General features: G+C 32.2%; 1 protein-coding gene across 11 annotated transcripts in view; it reads left to right on the forward strand.

Moving 5' to 3' along the window:
- Positions 1 to 19,793, forward strand: part of LOC115883077 (sterile alpha and TIR motif-containing protein 1) — a 203,273-nt gene that overhangs the window by 160,375 nt on the left and 23,105 nt on the right. For 9 of the 11 annotated variants that reach the window (XR_004050324.1, XM_030901357.1, XM_030901354.1 and 6 more), the window contains 3 exons: positions 3,861 to 4,151; positions 4,219 to 4,383; positions 17,471 to 17,638. Coding sequence is in view for 10 of the 11 variants with exons in the window: in XM_030901357.1 (XP_030757217.1) it covers positions 3,861 to 4,151; positions 4,219 to 4,383; positions 17,471 to 17,638 (624 nt within the window). In the remaining variant the exon portion in view is untranslated. Of the gene's footprint in view, positions 1 to 1,502; positions 1,669 to 3,860; positions 4,152 to 4,218; positions 4,384 to 17,470; positions 17,639 to 19,793 lie in introns of those variants that run through there. The other 2 variants (XM_030901364.1, XM_030901358.1) reach the window with 2 other exon arrangements.

Here is a 19,793-nt window from a genome sequence, read left to right on the forward strand (position 1 = left end):
CATTTTATTTTGACAGAAAAAGTAAAGAATTGGCCCCTGTTCAGTTCTCATTACAACACCCTTACATTGTCATTTAAACTCAAGCTCTCTTGGACTAACATATGTCGTGTGTACGGCGATCAAGCCCACTGGCGAGTTTCAACAAGTCCCTTTGATGTGTGTCGAAAATACCGCTACATAGGCGAACCCTGGCTAGCGCCAACCTTGCCTTTGCGTTGCCATATGTTTTGCATACACACGATGCGCCAACGTTGAAACGAGCGGACTTAATGGACAATACTGTGTTAAGCCTAAAGTACATGGACCAAGCCAACCGGATGCTGCATATATAAATATACTTATATGAATGTTGCGCGCTTCTCACTTTTACGCTGTTTGTATTGTATCAACTGTTTTATCCCAGTCGAATTGGAAAGCTTTGTATCATCCAAGTAAGTTAACAGCCAGCCTGCTTACTTTGATATCAAAAAGTAAACAGACAATACTATACAAGCAGCGTACAAATGAGACACTTGCAGCCTTATTATAAGTAGAGTTATAATGTAGTGTCCTTGATCCAAGTATTGAGTTACTGCCATTACTCGCTGACGAGTATTTGACACGCGTCAGAAGATGGATAGAAGATGCAAGGCGTTTTCTTTCATGAGCTTTTCTGTGACTGAAAAGCCCGATACGTGATGTTATCTCTCTTCGGCACTCCGGACATATAAACATCTCATTACTTTATTGTCTCTTTACTTCTTGGTTGTCACTGTTAACTGAGTTTACAATTCTTCTCCATTGCGTTCTATTGTAGGCTGCTTCCGCCTTTTCGTTCCCCTTTAAGTTTTCATGGAAAATCTCCTTGTACCTCTTGAGTTGTCCACTCGATTTCCTCTTACCGTCTACAAGCTGACCGTAAAGAAGAGATTTCGGCAGGCGATTTTCTTGCATCCTGCATAGGTGACCAGCCCATCTTAAGCGGGATTTAGTAATTATGATTTCAGCGCTCTCGCAGTTAGCTTTTTCAACGACCGATACGTTTGAGACCTTTGTTTTGAACAGTTTTCTAAGGTGTCTCCGTTGCAACTTGTTCCAAGTTCTAGTTACTATTTGGACACCATGATAGAAAATGTGAAGAAAAATGAACACTATATTATTTTACGGGGTTAAAGTCATAACGGTGAAGAAAATATCACTTTTTTTGAAAAAAAAATCAGAAAAACATTTACCCATTTGACTATAAAGTTTTTATATAAATTTGAATAGACACTGTTGCTCGTTTCTCATAATCTAGCGCATATGATAATATACTGAAATATTCGCCTTTAATTTTACAACACCGGGTATATTAATATACAAGTCCGATTTCTCAGTTCGCGTTTGGAAACTGGCACCGATCCAGGACGCTACTAACGTTCCAACAATTTCAAAAATAAAATCGTTCTATCATCACAATGACCGAAATACCTGTATGACTTATACTGCTGTTGGTTTTATATTTTGGAGTCGGACATCGACTGACCAGTACGATCGCGACGCGGATCAATCGACCACCGCGAAAATATTTACTAACCACAAATAATAAAGCGCGCAAGAGATTCTATAATTTTGCTTAAAACGATTACTTCGTGCGGCTTTCGATTTTATAAGGATCGTGCTTTTTATTACTAACTTAATTTTCTTAAGGTAAGGGTGTATACAGGATGTTTAAAAAAACATGTGCCATCTCCCACGTAAAAATAATATTTATTTTTTATATGAATTTTCGATTTATTATAATTTTCTTCCAAGTGCTTTTAGTGATTCCAATGAAATTATGAGGGTAATAGTTGCTGTATAAATGCTACATATTTTAATGCTAAAAAAGTGTCAACAGATTCACCAGAGACGTGCATATGCATTATTACCCGAATACCGTTTCTTTCTAAAAAAAAACATATGCGCCACTGACTCTTTTTTCTCTTGTTAGAAAAAATGTGTAGGTTGTTTAATGCCGATTAAAGGTTGTATCTTGATATTTTGCTGATTTCAATCTCTTTGATGAAATAAATACAATTTTATTAAACACAACACATTAATAAAATAAAAACAAAATTAATAAATTATTTATTTAGTCTAATTTATTATTACAATTTTAGTTTCAGTTCATTTCATTTCAGTGCTACCTACAGCAAATTTAAAAAAATGTTTTTTAAGAAAATAACAAAAGATCTATTTTTACAAAATTTATACATCCTGTAACGTTAAAACTATGCGTTGCCGCACCCATGTTTAGATATAAGAACTTTTTTTATATTTTTTTATGAGAAATCAATCAGTACTTACTTAACACTTTGGTCAGTTAATGACATTAAAATTTTTTAAAGGTTGCTATTAGACTTGGATTAAGGCAAATTGATAAAATTGGGTTTATCTCAATAAGGAGACCGAAATCGACAAAATATCAAGATACAACTTTCAATCGGCATTATAAGACTAAGACAATTTTTCTAACAAGACAAGTCAATGTCGCTCGTTTTTAGAATATTAAAATATTCCGGTGATAACCCATGTGCACGTCCCTAGGGAATTTGTAAACACATTTGTGTCACACTTATAATGACTCTTATCCTAATAACTCAAAATTCCGTTCAAATCGCTAAAAGCAGCTTATGCTATTAGACTCAAAAATAAAGAATTAAGTACTTCAAGAAATGTAAAAAATGTTTATAGAGAACGTTCTCTCTTTATTACAGCACTAGTCAGCTCATCAAAATCATAGTCCAATTTAAATATAGAATTATTTTCACAAAAAATAATTTATAAAATATATATGTTGGAGAACTAGTTATATTTTTATATAATAGTTTAAACGTTTACTCCTTACTAAAATGTAATAACTGACAATCATATCCATACACATTATGACAAAAGTTCTCAAAAATGAATAATTTTGTTACACACCCACAAAACAACTGACTTTTAAACGTTGTTATTTATACATTTTCTTCTTTCTACGCACAATTATACTTATATTTTTTCTTATGTGTTTTTTCTACACTTTTTTTTGGTGCGTTCCTTATTTCAGTTGCATTTTTGTGAATTCTTTTTTCATTTTTATTTTTTTACTTTATTTTTAAATCAATTTTGCTTATTTTTTATGTTTATTGATGACTATATGCAATGTTTAGTCACATTTTCCGCATTTCTCTCTTTTTCGTTTTTAGTGTTTTTTAGATTTTTTCAAATAAATTTTGAATATTGTTATATTTTTATTTATGACGAGGAATTGATCAAGTTTTTCCAGATTACAAAAAACATCGTTTTGGTTATTCAAAACTGATGCAAATAACGTTAGATACAGTTTATGTCAGAATTAAACATGTTTCTTAAGTGTTGAGACACACTCATATACTTTGTTTCAAGGTTTTATTATCCGAATAAGAAAGAATATTTTTAATATGACCTCATTTTAAAAAGTATCATGTTTAATCAAATTTAAACATAATACAGGGTGAGTTCCTAAATAAGTGCAAATATTTTCAGGGCTTGTAGATCTCGATAAGGCAAACATATTTTCTCTTTACCCTATTTCAAGTAAGTCGAAAATAACCGAGTTATTTTATTTTGAAAATAAAAGAATTATTTTTTGCTTAAATTTTGAAAACTACTGGATCTTTTCTGGGTTTTCTTTGTTGTAAATTAAATCTACTACCTATGTTTCCATGTTATCATGAAATTATGTTTTTTAACTAATAACTAAAAAACTTGCACTTATTTGAGACTCACCCTGTATAAAGTAATTACATTATCTTAGTAAATAATAAAGATTGCTACATGATTTTTTTGAAAAATACAAATAAAATTAAATAAAACTAAGCATTCGTTTTTCTTTAAAGTTGCAGACGAATTCTCAAACAACTTCGACCACGACTCGAGTCAAATCCTCCAGCTCCTCAACGACCACATCCACACAGAGGTTACGACTAGCCTCTCCTTCCGACCTTAAGGCAGATAATATGCGAAGCGACTTGGTCGATTTCAAGAACAACATGAACGATATGAAAAACAGCCTTTCCGGTTACCATCAATCCGGCTACCGATTGCCCGACAACCTAAAGAAATTGACCAGTTCGTTGGATAACTTGGTTAGTACCAGCTACAAATACCCCTGTCCCGCAAAATTAAACGTTAGTTTGATGACGAAATTGTGTGAAGACTCTCTAACAGTTTGTGGTTTCGTTTGGTTGTTTTTAGGTGAACAACGATGGCGATTCCTTGGAGGATATTTCGCAACCGGTAGTCACTTATCCTGACGAGAGTATGTCTCCGTCCGAAGCGGGTTCTCCCCAACCAAATAATGCCATAAATAATGTGGAAAGTTTGAAATTCGAACAGAAAACAACGAATAAAAAGACAAAGGTAAGACATAATAATTATAGAACAGCTATATTAATAGTAGATTTATATGTTGAGTTTTTGATGCTATCGACTTCTTATTTCTACGATCTTCCACGATAAATCTCGTGAAAAAACTAGAGATTTATTTTTGAGATCTAGATGATTTTCCCTCTAGTCTCAATCTGGGTCTTTAATCAATCACGGAATTTTCAAATTTTTTTGATGCTAATTGAATATTTAGTCTATCTTTTCTCTAGATAATTAACTAGTATTATTTAATATTTTAAACTAATTATAATTAAGTTAATATATTAAACTCAGGTTATGTCAATATACTAAACTAGATGGAGAATATCTTACCTAATTATATAAGATTCGATGATGACATAGTCCTGACTGACAATAGTCTTGAAGAACTACAAGCACAAATTAACGAACTAAAAATAGTGAGCAATAAAATGGGTCTCAAAATTAATTTAACAAAAACTAAAGTAACGTACAACGAACTGATCAGAAAATACATTCTAGTAAATAACAGAACATTGGAAATAGATTAATACAAATATATTTGAAGCAACTAATACACAGCTCGGGAGCTCTACTACCAGAAATTAACAGAAGAATTAAGTTAGCATGGAGTACTACTAGGAAAAAAACTCAATCATATTCAAATCTACAATGCCACTTTATCTAAAGAAGAAAACATTCGACCAATGTGTCCTACCAGTCATGACCTATGCATGCGAAACCTGGACTTTTAACACGGACGTTATAATAAAACTATAGGTTGCACAACACTCAATGGAACGAAATATGCTCGGAATAACCAAGAGACCTTAAAAGAATAGAGCGGATTCGATAAAAAAAACCAGGTAATAGATGTCATCCACATAATTAAATCCCTCAAGTGGGCAGGACACCTGGCAAGAAGGACAGACAACAGATGGACAACAAAAATTAAAGCATGGTACCCACGAGGAATCAAGAGACCTAGAGGAAGACCAAACTTGAGATGGGACCACAGCCAACAACAGACAACAATGGGACCAACTACAAAGAGAGTATCTATATATGTGAGAGAGGCTACACCATAATTGGAAATGGTTGAATAAGCTGAAAATTATGATGATGATGATTAAACTCAGTCGTACTAATGCTTATAACACGCATGGTTGTCGTTTAGGCGCACTCAGAGATGATCTAGTGTTTTCCCATTTTTTTCACAGAATATGCATTCACCGTTGTTTCTCAGCTCATGTTAAAAACCACGCAACAATCCGAAGATTGCTTTTAGATAGTTGAAGATTATGACTGGCAAAGCGACGTATTTTTTGTTCTACTAAGGATGGCTAGGTATATCCAACGACGTCTTGTCATCCTGCTGTTAAAACGTAACAGCTGGTTTTTATATATAAAAACCAATTGTTTTGTTTTAACAGTAGGATTACGGGACGTCGTTGCAGCCACCCTAAGTAAATTACCTACCGAATTATTCGAGAGTAAACAAAGAAATATATTTCATTTAATTGGGATTTTAATTCATTACTAATAATTTAATTAAGCTTTATTTAAGATCGGCTGATGAACTACCGGCTGCAGGATTCGAACCTACAACCTTTAAAATGGCAGACGAGACCTGTACTTCTACGCCACCGGGCATCATTAAGAAGTTAAGGCTATTAATTTAATTATCAAAGTTCTATACTGTGTATATTTTATACACATATATTTCTGGGAGCATATAGGTATCTTTTCTCAAAACTATAATAATCAAACAACTGCATTCATATTGGGCGTTCTCCTGGAGAATTAAGTATTATTGGTCTGTTGAAATTATACGGTAAACTTATATTAGCAATCTGATTTATCGTGTTCTATTGTTTTTATTTAAATGCTTCTACTGTTGCTCGTAGTACCCGTTTTACGACTCTATTACAGAATGCGAATGTCGAGGTCAAGGCAACAAAATTGGTAGTACACAGATAAAAACATCAGTAGTATTGTAACAAAAGCATAGCAAAATGTTACCAAGGTACGAAGCAGCTTCCACTTCTATTGTTTTCTTTTCACAGCGCTCATTATTCAATTAATAAAAACTCAATAAAATAACAATAAAACTTAACAAAAACGCACATAAACCACATACCAGCAATGAAAAAGCAGTAAAAGCAGCGATCGCAGTACCTCATCTGTCAAACCGAGGTCAAAACTTCACAAAAGTAGGGACAGAAATTTCAAATATACCAAATGCCGCTAAATCTCCTTTTTTACGCCCTTTAAAACTACAAATAACTCGTATTCATTTTCATATCGTCGGTGAAACGTGATAAACTGCTAACTTCATTATTCCTAATTTTACAAGAGAGCAAATAAACAGTACAAAAAATATGTACACATGTGAGAAGTATTTTGATGCGTTAATATGATAAAGAGAGAAGAATTTTATTTGCTGGGGAACAATAAAATTCAATATTTCGTGTTACGTCATTTTTTTTCAGACACAATAGGGAGATAGCAGATATTCGTCTTGCAGAAATAAGAAATAAAAATATACTTCTGGAGATAGCAACCTTTATTGTTCGAAATTTTGAAAGTGGAAATGAATATTATCCAAACCGATTTATAATAAAATATCAATAAATAATCAATTAAATTTAAAAAATATGATATTCATAACCATATATTTATAATATCGTCGGTCTAGAAGCAAAACATACAAGTCCAAAAACGAATAAATTTTTAATGAAAATTTTAAAAATTTTTGCATTCTTAAAGAACTGAAGTAGCAGAATTTTGGACTTAATGAATATGAAAATAATTTAAAAATTAAACTTATAATTCTTAGAAGATATGGTAGAATCCTTCCATGCTTATCCTAATTTTTATACAACTGTAGTAGACCGACCTTGAAAGACAGTCCGTGATTTTATTAATTTTTTATTACTTTTCTCCTTATTTTTTTAATTTTTATAAAAATTAGTATCATTTACGTGAAAATACGTTGAAAAAAATAAAACTGATTAGGTATTATTGTACAAGTAAGTAATGTTATTTAAACTATTTATAGCACGCCGATGAATTGCTCGTGTATAGAGAATTTCGTTTTCCCCCTTACCCTTTACGGATACCCCGTATTTACAGAACGGATCGACGCAGGGTCGGACTGGCTATATTTTATAGATAACTATTAGGGGGGGGGGCCTTTATAGTTCATTAATAATTAATGAGAATTAAGAATAATTATTATTCTTAACAATATTTGCTTTTGCATAGCATTATGGAAATTGCATTGCATTGGTTTACCTTGCATTAGGGTAGTTCCCTGATTTCTATACAGGGTGAGTCTTAAATAAGTGCAAATATGTGCAGGGCTGATAAATCTCGATAAAAGAAACATAATATTTTCTCTTTACCGTTTTTTCAAATAAATCCAAAACAACCGAGTTATTTCACTTTTAAAATTTCCAATTTTTTGCTATAATTTTGAAAAGCATTGAATTTTCTTTCTTGTAAATTTAATAAGAACCAACGCATCACAAACAAAGTATGTTTTTAAACTAAAAATTAAAAAAAAAATCCAATTTTTCTTTTCAAAATTCCAAATTTTCAAAAAAAAAAATCGTGCAAAAAACCTCGTAATCGTGTTTCTTAGGTCGAAATATACTACCCTAAAAATATTTGCATTTATTTAAGACTCACCCTGCATATAATACGGAAAAATTGACCAAAACGTAAGGCGAAAAAATACCCCAAAAAAAACACACTAGCCCCTCCTTACATTGCCACCCGGGCCCCTTTGGCCTAGTGCGACCCTGGATCGACGTACTGTACTATAAAAACATACGACTAAGAATCAGTGTGTTTGCTTTAGCGTGATCGTAACGAAAATTACGGAGATAGCAGCATTTCGGTGGCTATTTCAGATCACTAGGAGTTAGCAGATATTATTGAGTTAAAATAAAAAATTTTCTTTAATGGGAAAAAATATGTTTGCTTTCCCTTCTTATAGAGTATTTTTTTCTCTTTCTAATGATATAAAAAAACTTATTAACGTAAAAAATGGAGTTAGCAGGTTATCACGTTTCACTGACGATATTATACTTTCATTTTAATTTATATATTTCAGAACATAAATCTTTGCCTATCACGTTCATTAAACTATGAGGAAAACTAATTGGAAAATTTGTTTTGAAAACATTTTCTTCGATTATCATACCAGAGCTCTAAAAATAACGACATGGAGTTATTTTTAATCTGTTCAACGCAAATCGATGAATTAAAATGCGTAAGTTCGGGCTAATTTATCACTAAAGCCAGTTTTTTTTTAAATATTTTCCCGAACAATCCAAAAACCTTTTTAAAAGGTAAAGGTAGGAAACAAATGGAAAAGCATCATAGCTTCGTATATTTTATATTTATTATTAGTTATTGAATATTAGAAAGCGAAAATAATGTACGATAAAAAACTAGCTGATATGCCTATCAAACTATAATTGAGAGAAACATTTGAAGGGTAGATAAGGTGACTTACAAGTCGCATTTCATGTATCATTAGTTTTATCTATCTAAAAAGGGGTTTTGTGACAATTTATTAACATATTTATTTGTTGGATTAGTGTTATTCAATTGAAACAGCATTCAACATTAGAAGACAGCATTCAACATTAGACAAACTTTAGAAGATATTAGAATTCCGAAACTTAGGTCATAATAAAAACTTTATCAAAACCTTTTGGTCTTGTTGAAAAATCTCTCTAATAAAATGTTGATCTACTGCTGGATACCAAATTATCACATATAAGTTAAAATTATCAACCACAAGTGCAATTGTTCAGAAATGTATAGCAACATACAAGGTTATTTAGTGAACAGTAATAAATACCGGGTGCGTCTCAGAAGTGGCTCACCCCTAGAACTTTTTTATTTTTTCAGTTAAAAAAACGAGATTTGATATGTTAGTATATGACATTAACTAGGATTGATTGACGTATTCAATTTTTTTCGGTCACTTCCTGTTTCACCGGAAATGACTACAACTTTTGATTTTTAAATAGCACCCTCGGTATTTTTTTACTTTATTCGATAGAAAATACCACTCTGAATGACATATCACATGTCAACTTTTGACATTTTCGCATATGGTTTATTTAAAATTATAACTTGCGGTTCTTAACGAAAAATTGACTCGAAATACCAAGTGTGTGGTATCAAATTATTAAAAAATGCCTTTTCCAAATATGCTAATGAGCCACCCTCGTTCCATTTGAAAAAAATGAGATAGGTATGATTAAAAAATACGATTTAAGCTTTTTCTAACTGGCCAGGACAAGACACTAAAAAAATTAGACGATCCAATCTATTTTTCCAAGGCTACTTGATTAAGAATTAGTGTTTTTAACATAGCCATGGCCAAAGACATTATAAATATAGACCGAACATCTCATTCATAAATACTCGTTGGTAGTGTATCAAACATTCCAATGTGTCAAACAAGGACAGAAGAGACAGAGAAGTCTAAAATTTCCGACCCCGGCAACTTGGCGCATTTGGATTGTTCTAATGGCCAGTGGCGTATCGTTTTTTGGAACGAAGGATGGATAACTCAATACATAAAAAAGACGCAATTAACATATGTGAGAATTATAGAGGTATTTCTGTTAACTGTTCATTGTATAGACTCTATGGCAAAATACTTAGCACATTAATAACAAATGACTATGATTTGTACCAGACAGAAGAGCAGTCAGGTTTCAGAGCCGGTCGCTCAACGGTAGATAACATTTTCTGCATAACACAGCTGAGTGAGAAAGTGTTAGCTATAGGTGGAGAGATACACATGATTTTTGTAGACCTAACCAAAGCGTATGATTTTATCCCAATAAAACAACTTTTGCACGTACTCGACCGGTCACCAATAAATATTACCCTAATAAAAGCAATAAAGGAAATCTACAAGAACCCACTAGAACGAGTTAAAATTGGAGCCGAACTCACAACATCATTTAATATAAGTAAGGGCCTTCGACAAGGATGTGGTCTATCTCCAATTTTATTCAATATTTACTTAGATGCAGCATTGGAACAATGGAGACGAAAATGTAGTGGAATGCGCATACCACTCGAAAATAAAACAATATATACCATTCACTACGCCGACGATCAAGTAATACTGGCCCGAGATGTAGATGACATTGAGTACATGTTTAGAAAATTAAATGAGGAGTATGATAGATGGGGTTTACAAATAAATTTTAAAAAGACAGAATATCTATGCGTGGGCAACAAAGGAGAAGACCTAGAAATGGAAAACGGCAACAAAATAAAATCATGTACAGAATTCACATACCTAGGTACTAACATACATAATAATGGAAAAAGCGACAATACCATCAATAATAGAATCAGCAAAGCCAGAAACATTACAGGGGCACTAAATTATATTCTTTGGCAAAAAAATATAAAATATAATAAAATATAATAATTTACAACAAAAACCCGCATATATGACACTATGGTTAAGAGCACACTTACTTATGGCGCTGAAGTATGGCAGATGAGTAAGTCCATGGAAGGAAAGCTTTTAGCAACTGAAATGGACTTCCTCAGAAGATCGACAAGAAAATCAAAATTGGAAAAAGTGCGAAATGAAGAAATAAGAAGAATAACGAAGAAAGAGATAACAGATAACCATCATAGAAGGAATAAAAAAAAACAATTAATCTGGTATGGGCATGTAAACAGAATGGGAGAAGAAAGACTACCAAAGAATATAATGAAATGGATCCCAACTGGAAAAAGAAAACGAGGAAGACCCCGAGAGACATGGTTAAAGGGGGTAACAAAGGCAATGTCATTGCGTAATTTACAAGCCGATGACTGGATGGACAGAAGGCAATGGCGGCAAGGAACCGGAAGGCGGATCACGCTGTAGAACCGGACTTATATTCTATTCAGAATGTCATTTTCTATCGAATAAAGTAAAAAAATAAGGGTGCCGTTTAAAAATCAAAAGTTGTAGTCATTTCCGGTGAAATAGGAAGTGACCAAAAACAATTGAATACGACAATCAGTCCTGATTTATGTCCTATACTAACGTACCAAGTCTAGTTATTTTACCTGAAAAAATAAAAAAGTTATAGGGGTGAGCGCACCCGGTATTTCAAAACCCAAATATTGGATTTAGCAAAGTTGAATTAATTGTTACTGACTCATACAATTATTTCCAAACTACAGAACATGTGAAAACCTTTTTCTAGTTGATTAAATCTGGACGTTCGAGAGCTAATAATAATGATTTTTTTAATAAAAAAATCTTTGAAAAGCCGCAACAGTTAAATCAGTTGATAGATTTTAATGACCGTAGCGTCGACAGGCTTCAATTATAATGGCCATAAATTGTCTTTAATATTACTTTTGTTAAGCAAAATCTATAAAGTTTGTCCTATTGTGTGTAATGATAGTCGCTTTTCAATTGCATCCATTGCATAAATAGTCTGGTAGAGGTTTATGATGACATTTGCGACTTGCTGAGGCCAGTTAAATGGCATTCTTTTATTCTGTATTATAGTAAACTTTTTCTTAAACTAACATTTCCGATAATCATAAATTCGCGGTAAAAGTAATGATTTTGTTAAATAACAAATGAATTAAACTATATACAGGGTGTCCCAGAAATACGTGCAAGTATTTTAACTTTAATTGGTAGTATAAGTAGTGCGACCCCAGAAACACGCCCATGAGCTTTTTTATCGAATTTTTTTAATCAGCGCCCTGTATTAGATAAGTAAATACTCAACGTTTGACCTACATTTAAACTAAGGATTTAAACAGATCAGCTGGCTGCAAGCAAGATCAAAGCAAAATCTTCCAATGTCTTAACTTGTAAATAAACAACGATGATGTTTGAAATTTTGAAAGTCGAAACTGAGATAAATGATTTTTTAATTCTTCTTCATATCTTTCAGATTTATTGATCTTGAGTCGTTATTATGATTTATTGATACAGAATAATCGCTTTTTTTTTGAATTTTGTAAAAAATAGTGTAATTTTCCAGAAGCTTTAACCAAAATTATAATAAATTACATCTATTTTTAATTCGGTTTGCTGATGTATAGCATTGTTACGTTCCTTTAACTACATTCTTTAATTTCTAATATTTAATAAAAAAAAAACTTTTTTCTTATTAATACAACTTGTAAAATATCTTCAAATGTGTGTATATGTATTCCGTTTATAGTACTGAGCTATGTTCTTTTTTGTGTAACATTTTGCTATGCTGTTATTACAATACAACTAATGTTTTTATCTATGTACTACCAATTTTGTTGCCTTGACCTCGACATTCGCATTCTGTAATAGAGTCGTAATATGGGTACTACGAGGAACAGTAGAAGCATTTAAATAAAAACAATAGAACACGATAAATCAGAGTGTTAAGATTATTTTATCGTATAATTTCGATATAAAATTAATACATAATTCTGCAGGAGAACGCCCAATATGAATGCAGTTGTTTGATTGCCCTATAGTTTTAAGAAAAAGATATATGCCACCAGAAATATTAAAAATACAGAGTGTAGTAACTATGATAATTAAATTAACAGCCTTAAATTCTCAATGGTGCCCGGTGACGTAGAGGTCTTGACAGGTTTTGCATACCGAACAGCTCTATAAGAGCAAGCTGTAGGTACCTTGCTACTCCCAAGGCGTTAAACTCTATACATACATATATACTATATACGGAAGCTATATATTATTATTATATTAAATTTTGTGGTGACTCTTAAATAAGTGCAAATATTTTCAGGGGTAGTATATTTCGATCCCAGAAACATGTCCATAGTTTTTTTTCGCGAAAGAAAATTTTTGAAAATTTGGAATTATTCCAAAAAAAAATTTTTTAATTTTTTAGCCGACCATACCAACAGGTACGGTAGGCTATTAAGATCGGAAAAAAAAGGTTTTTTTTAATTTCACTCAAAAAATGAGTTGTTTGGATCATAAGTGACCTAAATACAAAATATTTTCATGGTGTCTTCTTGTCTGTCTGACCGTCTGTCCGTCTGTAACACGATTTCTCAAAAACCACTAAACCGATTTTAACCAAATTTGGTACAAAAATACTGTGGCACCCGAGAATTTGGCTATTAGTTTTTGGTGGGGGTGGGGGGTATGTAAAGGGAGGGGGTTAAAAATTTTAAAAAATCGTAACTCCAAAATTACAATAGCTAGCGAAACGCGGTTTTCAATTTAAGATTAGGAATAATATTTCCAACAAAATTTGTAATAACATCAAAATCAGTCAGAGTCGCAGTTTTTGAGATATTCCGTGTTTCCGTAGTCCGTTTTTGAGAAAATCCCATCGGACGCGACCCCAGGTGGCGGATAGGGGAAATAACCGCGGACCAAAATTGGAAAAATTCCTTTACTTTGAAACTAAAAGAACTGCCTACCAACTTTTTATTAACATATTTTAGTATGGGCGGCTATACGTGCCTCGCAGCGCCAATTTTTTAATTTTAAGTTAAAAAACATAACTATATGGTAACATACATAGTAGATTAAATTTACAAGAAGAAAATCCAGAAAAGATACAGTGGTTCTCAAAATTTAACCAAAAAATAATTTTTTTTCTTAAATTTTGAAAGTAAAATAACTCGGTTATTTTAGATTTATTTGAAATGAAAAACGGTAAAGAGAAAATATTTTCACTTTTTTAACACTCACCCTTGTATATAATGCAAGTATGTACCTAAAAGGGAAATTAAAACAACTTTCGTTGCACGTCATCAATGACACCATGTGTCTTATGAAGTTTGCTGGTGGTTGTATTATGATGTGCAACCAAAGTTATTTTAATTTCCCTTATACATGAATTTTTAAACTTAATCGTGGGGGTTTCTGATTTGGTTTCTGATTCACACCTCTCAATTTTACAATGGAAAATATTTATAATGACATCTAACAATAAACGTTTGAGTCTTATGAGTGTTTTGGAGGTTTGTCAATTTGGCAAGTTGATAAAGAGATTATAAAAACGATAATCCAAACACTATATTGTTTTTTAATCGTATAACAATGAAATAATTTTATTGGAAGCGACTTAACTTTAGAATTCAAGGGTATTGCAGTTCTTTGATTTATTTCCGGACTTTTTATTGCATTTAAGGTACTCTGCTAACGGTTTATAAATCACAGAATGCAGACACGATATCTTGACACACCTCTTTTAAGTAAATTGAAGAAATGCTTTTGAAAAATTGAAGGGTGCCATTTAATAATCTCTTCCAGGCCAGTGCTATTAAAATACGAACATGCTTTTTATTACCGCAAATAATTTACATATAAATACCTATAATAATATATCTTTATTTATCATTTATATTTGCCTGCAATAAAAAAGATAGATTTGTAATTAATATACCGACATATTGAATAATTTGAATATATACATGGTTAGATCATGTTTATGCTGTTAACTTAAGCGATTATAGTTGATCATTAATCAAAAACAGCGAAAAACAATATAATTAAAAATTTCACGATTCTTTTTTTATCAACGTTTAGAAATTCATTAACAAGATCTGAAAATATAATTGTTTTGATATGGGAAAGTTGAAATACAATGTGAATATGACTCTACAAAATTTGAGGGAAAATGAAAATGGTGTTGGTTATACAAGTTATTCTTAAAGCAAGATCACAGTTGATAAAAATACAGAATAATATTAATCTTATGCAGGTTGGAACAGGAAGTAACGATACTAGAATTTAGATGGTAGTTTTTATGTCTTTGGTGTTTATTAAAATTTAAAAGACAGGGTTTTTCTACAATCATGACTTGAGCACAAAAACGAAACTTGCAGTGTACCGAGCAATAATAATCCCCACCATTTTATATGAAAGCGAAACCTGGATGCCGTATCGCCGGCACACGAACGCATTAAAGCGAAAGCGCTTAATTCATGATCCCACTTAAGATGGGCTGGTTACGTTTGAAGGATGCAAGACAAACGCCTACCGAACTCTCTTATTTATGATGAGCTTGTAAGACGGTAACAGGAAATCGGGTGAACAACTCAAAAGATACAAGGATATTTTCCATGAAAACTTAAAAGGGATAAGCATGCACAATCAGTGAGAGGAAGCAGAGTACAATAGAACTCAATGGAAAAGAATTGTAAACTCAGTTAACAACGACAACCAAAAAGAGACAACAAAGTAATGAGATTTTTGAATGTCCGGAGTTTTGCAGAGGGATAACATCACGTATCGGGCTCTTCAGTCACAGAACAGCTCATGAAATAAAACGCCTTTTGTAACTATTTTCTGATGCGTGTCAAATACTCGTCAGCGAGTAATGGCATTAAGTAAGTAAGGTGTTTATTACTGAAAACAGAAAATTGCACAGTTCAGTTACAATACACTATTTTTTTTTCTGGTCTAACAAGTCTGCCATTAATCACAACAATTAAAAATATTTATAATGACATCTAACAATCAACGTTTGAGTTTTTTGAGTATTGCTCAGAGCGGCAAGTGCCTGCCACCCAGTACCGATTTCGATCCTCAGTCCCAACTATTTATGCATCCACTATATTAGAAGCAGTGTTTTAATAATTTGTGACTTTGTAACCAATCTGACTGTCACAATTACATTCCTTTACAATAAAGACATTAATTTCATAAGAAAATGAAAAGTTGTTGTATTCATATATTTTCCTTAGCATACAACAATATAAGCAAACAAAAGGTGCCTTTTCAAAGGTGTGGTGTGTACAGTGGGCGTGCGATACCTGCGTTCACGAAACTCGACGAGAATTTGATACAAACGAACAGACAACAAAGGCAATGTCCAGTTTTGCAATTTTCATTATCTGTCCTTCAGACCAAAAAAGGATTTGAATAGAAGTTATACAGGATTCCTGTCGTATTATGGGAATATATTATCTAGAAACTCATGTTTAAAGATGTACTGAAGGAAATACACATTTCTTTTGATTATATTTCAAATATTTAAATACTGATATATCTTTAGTACATATTCTGCACTAATAATTACGTTTCTTTTCTTTTTAATTTCTGTGGAAGTTTTTATACTGCCTAATTAACGGATTAAACAATTTTATAACAATGAATTACGTGCATTTTAAATAAGATAACTATGTGGAATGGATATGGATGGAAGATAACTATTGGAATTTTCTTTATAAATTTAATTCCTTTAGAAAAATATGAAAAAGATCTAAATTTTATCTAACGAATGGTATTGCATAATATCGATATTTTTCCAAATTATAATAATTTTCAATTCTTTAAATAGTCTGGGTTTTTCGTCACTGGAAGAAAGTCTACAAAATAAAAAGAATAATTTTTGTAAACGCCATTGCGTTGAGTCCAAACGGAAACTAGCGTGTTAGTAGCTTTTTACCGCTAAAACAAATTTGCCCAAAAAAACAAAATTGCTTAACTTTTCAAGGGGTCACCTCCTCCCATTGTCAGTCGTAAAATAATTCGATAAACATTTTTGTAGTTTAGGCAAATTTGTTTTACCACTAAAAACCACTGAGAAACGTAAACTATGGATGACAGAATATGGTTTAACAGAGAATATAAACTCAAAATGTGGGTCTGTTTATAACCGTATTTTTAAGTATAATTTTGTTATGTTATATATTATAAAAGGTTAAAACAGCTTGTTCGAGTGTTATCCTTTATATTTGCATTGAAAACATACGAGTAACAGAAAATATTGAATTTGATGGTAAATAGTAAATTTACATTTTCGCAGGGACAAAAATAACCCAAAACAAGCTATTGTATTCAAATTTGATAGGAAATGTTACTTATCGCTAAACTTTTAGTTTGTACATTATAAAATAGTGTTCGGTTATTGGTTGTTGTGACATATTTTCTTTTAAAACTACCATCTGGTAAAGATATTCTCCTTGAAAAAGGGATATTACGATAAGCAAACAGAATAAGGTAAAGATATTTACGTATATCAAATACAAAAATGGAAAATATTTTAATATATCTATAAAAATTAATTCTAATATTCTCTAATACTTCTGATTTAAGACATTTAAAAGATTATTTTTGTTTCAGGTGATTAAAGATGGGTTGACGGCAGAAAAAGAAAGCACGAAGCACGCAGAAATGAAGAAAATACAAGCAGGAGATTTAACGTATGAAGAAAATAAAGCCGCGGCAGCCACTAGAGCTAGGCTAGAAATTGACGGAATATCAGCAGAGAAAAGCCAAATAAAAGCAAAAGTGAGTACAACTTTTATACCACAATCTCAAAATCTGTACGGGTTATTTTTTGACACTGACTGTAGACCGAGATATATCATTATTAAATCAATTATCCTGTGTAAGCGTACGTCCATAGTGCACCGGCTTTCCGCTTTTCGTTGGCCGGCTTATCGCTTTGTGAAATTTTGCCATTGAAGTAGGAAGCGGGAATGTCATTTGCCATTATGGAGCTATCCCTTGTGGATCTATTATGTCTTTTTATTAGCAAATATTTATATCTACATATATAAAATGCTAATGTTTATCTGTGTCGTCTCTACTGCAGTAACGACTTGCTCTAGAAAGTTGCTTTTTTTACTAAAAGATAGCTAATTGGCTCTCCTAAAAACTGTCGTCGCCGGATTTTTTGTTTTTCATTTAATTAAAAAAAAAATAAAAAGTTTTTTTTCCTGATGTCGCGTCGTGGCGGATGCGCCAGGCTTCAACTAGTTCATATTAACTTGATACAAAAAGTACTACTCGCGTTCATGAAATTAATAGGCCTCATTTTGAATTTGGTAAATATCATACAATATATACACAACCCTTACCTCACCCTCAACAATTTTAGGAATATTTCCGCATGGAGAAAGAAACATTGAAGTAGATTTTCAACAAAATTGAAAACCGTTTAAAAAAACGCTACAATTTTCAAAATATATAGATGTGCACAAGATGGTTATGATTAAAATCAATTAATATTTAATAATTTTGTAAGTAAATAGCTTGAATTGTGCTAAAGCGTAACCTTTATTGGAAATTTAGAAATGAGCCGAGCAAGGTAGATTAAGTTTGGGGGAATTGAATTGGCTTTAATAGGGGTAGCGATGATAAAACTGTCATTCCGATAAAAGCGGGTAAAAGCAGTTTAAGCTGGTTGAAGCTGGCTGGAGCACTATAGCCATACGCATATAGCTGTTCCTCTATTTTCACCGCTAATCCGCCGCGATAAAGCGAAAAGCAGGAAGCCGGTGCACTGTGGACGTACACTAATAGGAGCTACTCTTATTTACCTCACGGGTGTAGCCGGCACCATAGAAATATCATTTAGTTTTGGTAGTACCGGTTACCGGTATAGCTCGTACGTTTTTGTCTACATAGATTCTAGGTAAACATTTTTGTAGTAAAGGATAGTTCAAACTAGTTCACAGTTTCTTGGTTCAAACCGAACGTCTTTATAACATTTTACTCTCCAAACCTTGAAAAGAGAAATAACACTTTTTTATTTTCATATTATTATAAAAATAAATATTTATGAAATCCCGATCTAGGTTTACTAGTCAATAATTAACATGGCAATGTAACGTGCTAATAACGTCAAGATTTAGCACAAATTTTCGGAAATATTTCAAATTAAAAAAAAAGTTCTTACCTAAATTTAGATTCCGGAATAGGAATTAAAAAATTATCAAAACTTTTAATTATATAAACGATATGCGTTAGAAAACTTTAACCTTCGGTACGATACACATGTATTCATCACACTAATTGCCTTCCGCAACTAAAATTAACGCATTTAAGTCCAAGGACAGACAAACATTAGCACAACGTTACGTCATTTTGTTGACAAGAAAAAAGCGCTCGAAAATTTTTATTAATTTATTGTTTATTAACACCATCGCTGGTATAGGCTAAAATTAATTTCATTGGGCCCAAAACATATATGACGTCAAGGAAAAAACTGAAGTGTGAACGGAGAGTTTATGAGAATAATCGTCAAAATCTCCCTATAGTTGAAGAGTAATCGGTGTAGAGGAATAACAATAAACCGGGGTATAAATATTAGTGTTTGGATATCGTTATGCGGGAGTGTTACGTATTGTAAACATAGTTGTTAGTGATCGATGTTTGAGTAACGATTGAAGACTATATTTTAAAAAAAATTGAACGCAGTTTTACTAGATGGCTGATACGGTAACGTTGGAACAGATTTTAATTTGTCAAAGTGTCTATTAAACTTCGGATTAACATGACATGTGCTTGAGTTCATGCGCAGTGTGGTTACAGTGCCGTCTGTTGATATAGAATTCCGTCTATGGCAGCAATGAAACAGATGAACGGATAATGACAATAGTAAGCAAATACCCAAGTTTAGTTAGTTTTATTTTAATAGGGGATTCTCTCCTAACTTCTA

This window comes from Sitophilus oryzae, unplaced genomic scaffold (assembly GCF_002938485.1).
Source record: "Sitophilus oryzae breed Bouriz unplaced genomic scaffold, Soryzae_2.0 scaffold_1803_pilon_pilon, whole genome shotgun sequence".
Taxonomy (NCBI): Eukaryota; Metazoa; Arthropoda; class Insecta; order Coleoptera; family Curculionidae; genus Sitophilus; species Sitophilus oryzae.